General features: G+C 39.0%; 1 protein-coding gene across 5 annotated transcripts in view; it reads left to right on the top strand.

Moving 5' to 3' along the window:
* Nucleotides 1-9,709, top strand: part of ECPAS (Ecm29 proteasome adaptor and scaffold) — a 64,990-nt gene that overhangs the window by 1,039 nt on the left and 54,242 nt on the right. For 4 of the 5 annotated variants that reach the window (XM_085307878.1, XM_085307879.1, XM_085307877.1 and 1 more), the window contains exon 2: nucleotides 8,154-8,284. In XM_085307878.1, coding sequence (XP_085164004.1) covers nucleotides 8,154-8,284 — 131 coding nt within the window. Of the gene's footprint in view, nucleotides 1-5,852; nucleotides 5,945-8,153; nucleotides 8,285-9,709 lie in introns of those variants that run through there. The other variant, XM_085307880.1, reaches the window with a different exon arrangement.

The following is a 9,709-nucleotide window of genomic DNA, read 5'->3' as shown; positions in this document are numbered from 1 at the left end:
GGGAGCCCGGCCGGGGCCGGTGCTCGCCTGCAGACCTGTGTGGCCGCCTGGCGCGCTAAGTGGCGGGTGGACCGCGRGAGAAGCCTGCGAAATTGTGGAGACCTGCCTGTCTCTTCCTGCTTCTCCCGTCCTTGAGGAATAAATAATAAGATAATGTACGAGCCAGCCAAGTGAAAAGACCCGTGGCTGTTTTGAAATAGTGGATTTGGCAATGAGCTTAATGCTATCGCCAGAGATGAAGGGCAGAAGAAATAGTTGGAGCATGTTTCCGAGGTCTTGGCCTTCAGATCTTGGGCAGTGCTGTGCGCTGCATAACTTGCTCCTTTTGTCTTTTGCTCACATCCACGAGGATAATGTTCCTGTTCCGCTCTTTGGGTCAGATGTGCCTGGAGCTCGGCTGTGTGCAGTATGGGATACGGCAGTGGGGGAGATATGCGTTATGTCACCGAAAAGAGAGAGAGAGAGAGGATCTCAAGGTGGAGTTAGAAGGGTTTTTAAGTTACACTGATCCTTGTATCTGAGGACACAAATCCTAAGCTATTTATTCCACTGACAACTGAGATAAAGTGCAGTCATGACCACAACAGGCCTCACACCTGCTGTGATCCAAGAAATTCGTCCGTCCCTTTTACGATGCTGGCGTGTTTCCACTTGATGAAACTGGTCACTCAAGAGCACTTGCATGTAGATCCTTGATATTTATCTGGGTGGCATCTAGCTTCCCAGCCCCCACATCTGACCTTGCAAAAAAAACAGTTCTCAAGCATGTATCTGTTGCTGTGTAGCCACTGGTGTTAAACTGCTCTGAAAGGAAGAGTGACCTTAAATGAAGATTCCTGATAATAATTAAATAATATCATTCTGGTTAGTTGTCCATTGCATCCATACACACTGTAAAGAACTGTACTTCAGAAGAGTTTTTATTCAAATAGTTCTTTTTTTTCTTTTGAAGGGAGAGGAAAGCTTTTTCCTAGTACTGCCTCTGTGAATGGGTGGAAAGTGCTGTAGTTTTAGGTAATAATTAAAGCTAATGGAGAAAAGTTGCTCAGGTAAAGGAGTGTATGATTGAACCATCTTTTTATAGACCTTGTTTGTACTGTCCTGTGTTTGAGATACGTTAAATAATCAAATTGTATAATAATGCAAATAAACTTCATCCTCTTTAGGATGAGGAATATTCCTCAAATAGCAATAACAATAATTATTAGTTTTAAATTGGACAACCACTTTTCCCTGTTTTATGTATACCATTGCTATAGGAAACTTTGATCTGTTGCTCCAGTCAAAAAAGATAATCTTTTTACTGTCTGCTTAAACTTCCTTGAAGATGTTTACCACTTAGAGGACAAATTATTTGAAAGCAGTGTAAAAATGAATGTACGACAGTTTGGAAATGAATGCCAGTTCAGCAAACTGGCCCTAAAGCTTTAAGAGTTCAGATGTAAGAGAATAGATCTTCAGCAAATAGAGCTAGCCATTTGAATGGAGAGTCTAAATMTGACATACTGTGAGAATTTTGGATTTCAGTAAGCTATTCAAACTTTTTTATTAGCTTTTGTATAAAATGGGAGAACAGGAGGAAGARAGAATAGGATGAAAAAAGAGAAACACTTCCTCCTTATCAACCTTCCTGCTCAGCTTTTGTAAAATAACCTGGTGATTAGCCAGCTTCTATAAATGCTCCGTTAAGTGATTTGCCTGTAGGCACGTAATGAATTACTAGTAGAACCAGGGATAGTACGAGCAAATCTTGATTTCCTGTCTGCTGCTATAAGCATACTATATACAGTTTCTCCCAGAGTCTAATAATGTTTGAACAAGAACTTAAGTCCTATTTTAGTAGTGGACCAATAAATAAGAATCAGTTTGATTTCCTAACTTCATCCTTTCTTCTGCGACCGGAATAGTGCAGAGACAATTGCTTAACTCTGGAGGAACTGAAAACTATAGTAGGGCTTTTGTGTTAATACATATCTGTCCCTTAAACTCCTCTGTCATTTAGGCAGTGAAGTTGAAACACTCTGGTATCTGGTGCTCTTTATTTAGTGTAGGATGTTTTGGAGAAAATGTTGGGTTTGCAGAATTAAAGTAATTGGGGAGGGTTTTGTGGGATTGTTTGTTTTTATAAAGCATACTTCTAGAAATACTTTAATGTAGCAGTCCTGCTGCATTTTTCTGTCAAATACAATGTAGTTTCCAAGGAAAGGGAAAATAAATTCCCACTGTATGCACTGAACTTTTCTGTCCTACTCTGTTTTGCTGAGGGCCCAGACTGTCTTTAGAGTTCCTAGGATACTCTGGTGTCAATTAGTTAAACCATGATATACAGTTAACGTGACATGTCCCAGCTTCACAGTTCCTTGAGTCTGTTTGTGTAAAAAGAATGGTGAATTTTATGTAATACTCAATTACYAAATAAGCATTGCTGAGCAGTCAGTGCAGAATGACTGACTTGGTACACAGAACATCTATAAATGCCATGGGGAGCTAATTCCTTATCTTATGTAAAGGCAGGGAGGAGAAGCTGGACACCTGAAATGGAAATGAGCTCAGCTGAACTGACAGCAGATTTTTTTTTTGATTAAAAAGGTGGAAAAATGGTGAGCTAACTACCTTAGTAAAGCCAAGTATTGAAAGACTTAATTTCCTTGGGTTTTGTTTTTATTTTTTATTTTTTATTAAAAAGGAAGCAGACAGAGAAACTCCCTTGCTAAAGAATGGAAAACATTAAGCTATTTATTTATTTACTTCTCCTTTCTTTATCTTCCTTTCTGTTGTTCCCTTTGGCAAGCTACCAAATGGCAGAGCCAGAAGAAGGGGCATGCAGTGAGCAGGATGAAGTTTTGCTGTTGGCGTGAGTGCCTGCAGGATCAGTTCTGAAGTTGTGGGACATAGGAATAAATCTGACCCATTGTAACCAGTGTCACAGGATCTGAAAGTTTATAAAGCGCAAGTTAAAGCCCTGCTGTTAAGGTCACTTTCTTGTAAAATCTGTGTACTATACATTTTGAAATCTGTCCTTCTGTTTTTGCAAGAGGACTGGTCTTAAGTACTTGAAACCAATATTCATCCTYGTAATTTTGAACAAAGACTGGAAAGAAACAGAAGTTTTCTCACAAATAGGTAACTGCATTGCCATGGTAACTAGAGGATTTCTAATTCCAAACACACCCTGTCTGTAGACACAAATTGGACAGTGGTGCTGGAAGCAGTGATACAAATATGTATCTTGTTTTCTTGCCATTTTAGTTCTTTCACATATGGTGAAATGAAAGGTCCCTTCATGTATAATGCCTATTTTTAAATTCTCCATATTTATCTTTTTATATTCATCCTTTTGAGAACACACTCTCTTAAAAAAAAAAAAAAAAAAAAAAAGTAAAGACAACTTTTCTTTCTGTTGTGTGAAGAACACTGCACAGCACCAAGGAAAGAACTGTGATGGTACCCAGATACATAAATACCTGTTCAAAATTATGCATGAACTTAACTATAAGGATATTTAAAATAATTTTATTCTTATACTCATGCAGTTCATTGTTATTTTTTAATGCTTAGTAAATGTTAATTAGCTTAGTAAATATTAAATACTGTAGCTGTGGTGTATTTATCATCTTTCTAAGACTGCATCTGTTAAACCAATCATGTGCAGTATAATACAATGGGAAAACTTTCCTGGGACTATGGTTGCATATACCTCATAACCAAATTTTAGGTGATGTACTGATCATATTTCTTGAAACAAATTTTATCTGGCTTTCATGCTTGATAAAAGGAAACTTGCAAGAATATCCCAACGTAATGAATTYGGTGATGAGCTGAGTGATAGTATTGAATTAATCTTATCTTGGTTGTTTTTTCTAAAACAGAGTGACAGAGCAAGGGGATCTCTCTCTACTGTGAAGTGACCTAGAAGCCTGCAGTGATCAGCATGGGCCCTGCTCTTTTCTAATGCTTCTAGTAGTGCTAGAGTGCAAGACTGTTCTTGGGGGTGATTTATTTAGAGCTCTGCATGACTAGGATCTCAGCAAGCTTTCAGTCTGTGCTTCCAGTGAAGTCTCCTTGCTTTCCTACCTTTCTCTCCTTCATTCTGACTTTCTTGCCAGAGTAAATAGAATAAACATGATAGTTTTTTAGTTCTCTGGATTGTATTAAGAGTTGGTCCTTAGTCTCTAAGAGCGTGCACTGCCCACCATGTTTGCAAGAGTTAAACTGCAATAGATTTTGACTGTGCAGATAATGTCATGAATTTATATGATTTTGTGTACAGTGAGCACTATAACTGGGAAGCAGTACTAAAGAAATACTAGTCCTAAGTTTGGGATAAGAGTTTAAGGTGAGGTTTAGGAAGTAGAAGCCTTTTGTTAAATCTCAAATCTCTCAAACAGCAATATTATAGATTGGGGTAAAATTCTGCCTTACTGTATCTCATATCTCTTACTACTTCCATCAAAAGCCTCAAAAAAAAACCTCTGCAAATTATCTTTGTTAACAAAACACTGCATTAATCAACTTATGAAGGGAAAATATTTGTGTGTGTCATTTGAATGACATTTCACGTTCAGTGTTTCTAGCAAAGATAAGTTTGAGAGGTGCAATGACTTTCTGTTTTTAAATGAAATGTGCTTACTGTCAAGCTCGAATGAGCTTGCTGTAGTAGTAATTTTGGATGCTAAGGTTTATTCAAAGTGGGATTATGTTATCTTTTCTGTGGTATGTAGCAAAGCAAGTTAGGCCTCTTGCTTTAATTATTATAATAGAACCTAGTGGCCCAAAGTATATTTACAACCCTGGTATGTTAGGGACTGTAAAACTAGATAGAGAAGGTTTTGGCTTCATTCTTAAAGTTGTAAAATGTGTGCTGTAGTCATGTGAGATAGACTGAGAGCAAATCTTCCATCTTGTTTGATGCCTGTTTTAAATGCACAGTGTTCCATTCACTTTCGCAGGCATGAACAGGGAGGATAGATCTTGTGAGACCTAAATGCTCAGAGAAAGGCATTTGCCCCACACCACCTCTGGTCTGCAGTGGAAGTGGGACTCAGCATCTGAGTCGTGGTCTGCTGTCTTCTGTCCTGGACCAACAGATGTGGTCCTTTAGTCTTTTAGGGTTTATGCTCTCCAGTAATGAAGACTATGAGTTTGAGAGATAATCTTAACTGTTAGTTGGATAAAATTTGGTTGATGTACTATACTAGTGAAGGTGTGTGGTTCTGTCGTCACATTCCTCTTCTTCGTTTTCTGGTCCTGCGGCTATGGATACAACCTGCATCAGCAGCATGGGTGAGTGACTTGGCATTGATCCAACAGATTCCTGACCAACTTTTTTGCTACAGCCAGGTGACTAGTCTCCTTGAATTTGCCAACAAGTTCTCTCATGCTTACATTTAAGAGAAGGATACCTGCTTGTGGTATTAGGACTTAACTGACTGGACAGAGGTCTGGGAAGTACTAAACATACTTCACAGCCACAGTGAACAAGGGAATAGCTTTTTTTTCTCTCCTAATCTGTTGTTATGCTGCTTATGACAATGGAAAGCTGGAGGAAGCTGTGAAGGAAGTAGATGCTTACAATTTAGTACATTTTTGCATTTCCTGTGGACAGAGATGTAAAGGTTTCTATGCCTCTTGGAAGGCGTATATTGTCTAGAATTTATAAACAAATGGCTTTGGAAATATTTTGACTTGTATTTCCCTGCATTCAAGTATGGTTGTTTGCCAGGTGAAGAAACATATTCCTGGGAAAGTTCCTCAGCAAGTTGGTTTGAGGATGATGGATGATGGAATTTAGTGGTATTCCAGGTCTGAAGGGAAAGAGTTAAAGGTTTCATTAATGATATGGATTATTTCAGCTGCTTGGAATGTCCCAGGCAGGCTTTTAATTGTCTGACATCATGGAGTTACTGAATGGAGGAAATAGGGAAGTGAAATACGCCACAAAAAGGTAGGTGGAGAAAGAAAGGAATTGTTAGGACTTTAACTAAAAACAAACAAACAAAAAAACCCACAAAGTTGTTGAGTACTTGACCGCACAAATATTTMATGAAATCTGTCTGAAACAAGATTGATTAGCAAATTATTTTGCATTATAGGTGCTGCATGGTTTTGGCTTGTAATTTGTCTTACAGCAAAATGTCATAGTTCTGTCTTTCCAAGTGCCTACCATGTTTGTTCAGCAGAAAATAAAATGTTAGAAGTGATATGCTTCTGCTTAGACTGCAGCCAGTAGAGGAGGAGTGATGCTGTGAAGATGCTTAATATAGAGATAGGACAGATTAAAAAATAGAACAGTAAAGGCTTTTGCAGCTACATAGTGGGAAGTTTGTAGCTAGAGCTGTGTTGGAATTTGAACATCCTTTTTGTCCACTGAAGGCCTAACTGTATGCCCTGACTGATATAATCACCTGCATCTTGTCTGTTTAACTCTGCCCTAACTAGCCCCAGCTAGTACTTTTTCCCTTTTCTGCTACTGGGGTTCTTCACAGCCTGTCCAGCGACCTCTCCCTCCCAGAGGAGGTGTATGCTGTGGTCTCCCTCTGATCTCAGCTTGCAGCATGTCGCTTCTGATCCATTTATGGAGGAGTGCTTTCCTCCCTGCAGGATGTCTTAAGACCTCTAGTCCTTTCAGAAGCACTTGATTTCCTTGCTTTCTGTGAATCTGGCCTGCATTGCTACAGTGCAGAAAAGAAAGGCATTCACAGTTTTGTGTAGGAGCATTCTCCTCAGCCCAGCCATTGGGAGTGTTGCTGTGCCATCGGTGTTTTGCTTTGCCTCTAGCTTAACTGTCAGGGCAGCTGCATTCTTGTGCCTAAAATAGTGGCTCTCCCATTCTTTAGTTTAAAGACAGATGGTCCAAAGTCCTTGTACTTGAGCTGCTGACAGAAGATTTTGACCTCATCTGTTTTCCTGAAATGATCTCTTGTTACCTTATTTAGGCAAATATTTCTTATATTTTTTCTGTATTCTTCCTCTCTTCATCTTGTAAAAATTGCAACTTCTACCTCTTTATTGACATTCAGGCTTTTTAAAGTTCCTTCCTCAGTTTGGAGAGAAGACTTGCTGGTGGGAAGAAGATAAATGGATTCATTACCAAGTTCCGTCAGCTTTACAGAGCAATAATAGGAGCTCTGTCTTTTAAGTTACGGGAACACATCCTGCGTTTCACAATTGCTGTCTCATTCTTGCTGGTGATAATGATGTCTTTTAAAAGCAAAAGTAACAAATTGGAACAAATCATTAATTGATTCAGTCAGAATTTGTACAGCTTCATAAAAGTCTTTCTAGGAGATCTGTGGCTTAACAGAGCTAGTTGGAAAAACAGGTAATGTTTTTCAAGATGTTCTATGAATATATGGCCAGCATTTTGATGTGATTTAATCTTGCTCCATCAGTAGCAAATTTACTCTGGAACAATAGTCACTAGCTTATGCAACTTATTTCTTGTGCTTTCAGGTGCGCAACCTGTTTGTTTGTATGCAGCTACCATGGTCCTGCTTGCCTCAAGTTTATAGCTTATACCTTGCTGAGTCTCTTTTCTTTCTATGATATTAGCTGTGCTCTTGGACATATTATACGTGTTTAATGTTTTTGTTCTGTTTACACAGCAGTTACAACAATGAGGTCCTGCATGACTGGAACCCTAGATATAACAAGAATTGGCCACATCTTTTTGCCTTCTAACTATCTAGTAGAATATATGGAATGTTGTGGTCTGAATGCGTAATACAGCAGGCACATCATTAAAAACTAGCAGCCTCACAACCCTCACCTTTGCAGTCAGAGCAGAAACAGCACAGAATGACTAGAGATGATAACTTTTCTTTTCCCCTTTAGAGATCTTCAGGCTTTTAGTTGAAGCATGGCATGGAGCAGCGTCAAGGAAATCTTAGTTGCKTCTGTCTTTGATAGGACTGGTCTGTACATAACTGTAGTCTAGTACTGGAAGCCATCAGACTGGTTTCTGCCATCAACAGTTTGCTCAGTGAGTGTTAAAAGTAGATCTGTGCTGAGTGCTGTTGAGCTGGAAGTACTTTAAGAATTGTATATAGCATCGCTTACAGACCCATTAAGGGATTTTCAGGAAAAGTTGTTTTCTTACTGCATGAGTAAGAAAACAAATTCGATTTTCAACTTTTTTTTTTTTTTAATTGCAGATCAACTTGAACGTGTATTCTTGCGTCTTGGCCATGCAGAAACAGATGAGCAGTTACAGAACATTATTTCCAAATTTCTACCCCCTGTTCTCCTCAAGCTGTCCAGCACACAGGAAGGAGTTCGTAAAAAGGTAAGGGTGCAGTTTACCATAGTGGTAAGTTGTTGTGACTGGGGAGAAATAAATGTCCTAGATGCAGCATGATTTACTGCTCTTTTTGTTCTCCATGAGGAGGTATTTTCTTTGAGGAAATGTCATGAGCCTGATGGGCAGAAGGGGGCTATTAAAACTGCCAAGGTTTAAAGAAAACCTGAGTCATTGTTATATCAGCAAGGTCTTTTGCAGATGTATGGAGATTGCACTTGTTTTAACTTGAAGCCAGCTAACTGTGGGTTAGCCTGAGATCAAGATTTTTGGCAGAGGGACAGCACTAATCAAGCTATAACTATCTGACTTCCAAGTTAAGACCATTTTGCATTCAACTGAATCACAGCACATGTATAGCAAGCTTGCTTCTGCCTGCTGAAGACCATGAAGGTATACTTAATGATGGTTTTTGCTTGCCTAGTTTTAGGAATAGGAGCAAGGACTGACCAGTTTTGAAGATGGAATTTAATATGTATCTGAAGGAATTCTGTGATGTAATTGCATTCTGTAGCAGGGAACTGAATTGTCTTTACTAGCAGTTTTTTCCAGGACAATAGTTTTACAAAAGTATTGTGGAACAGCAGTTGTGTTAGTGTGTGAAAGGATTGCTAAAACCAATGTTCAGGCAGAAGAGATATGACCTGATTTGGATTTTGGCAGAGGAACATCCACTTGTGTTTAGTGCTCTGCCAGGAGGATGTGACCAGAAGAGACCCACAAGGCAGAAGCTGACTGTAAGATATCTGACCAGGTTTAGAGCAGTGGAATCAGAAAGCAGAGGATGAATCTGCAACCCTTCATCAGGAAGCTGCCTGATGACAGACTTCAGGGAGAAAAAAAATCTTTTCATCTTGTAGAAATAGCAAAATGACTGTACTGTGACTGGCTTTTTCAGTAGATTTCAGAACCTTCATATAACTAGAACATGGATTTTCTAAGAGTTCTGCAGCAAAACATGGTCTCAACAGTGGTCACATGAAAAAGGGTCCCTACATGTAGAACCGTTCCACTGTGCTGAAGGGCAGATTTTTTTTTTCCTCAGAAGGAAGGTTCTTCTGAGCACATGCTTATCTGCACTGGAAGCAGTGAAGAAAGGCATCCAACTAGCTTCCTTAAGGTATTTGTGTATGGTATTTTTTTTTTCGATTAGTAAATTGGAATATGTTGGCTGTTTCTCTGGAGTGTTGTGCAATTCAGGAAAGGGAGAAGACTATGAGACTTTGAAAATGAAATTCTTAGAGGCCTCTCAAAAACACATGTCAGTCCCCTGGTGGTGAATTGTAGTTTGTGTTAGAAAGAAAAATTAAATAAAACTTGTTTCTTCTTCCTCCTCCTGAGCACTTAAACTGCAGAGTATCATTACAAGGTGATGATAGTATCATAAGCACTTAGAACAATTTCCTATTCTTT

Source organism: Rhea americana, unplaced genomic scaffold (genome assembly GCF_003343005.1).
Source record: "Rhea americana isolate MKP2758 unplaced genomic scaffold, rheAme1 scaffold_267, whole genome shotgun sequence".
NCBI lineage: Eukaryota > Metazoa > Chordata > Aves > Rheiformes > Rheidae > Rhea > Rhea americana.
Note: the sequence above shows the minus strand (reverse complement) of the source record. Positions and strands in the feature narration are given on the sequence as shown.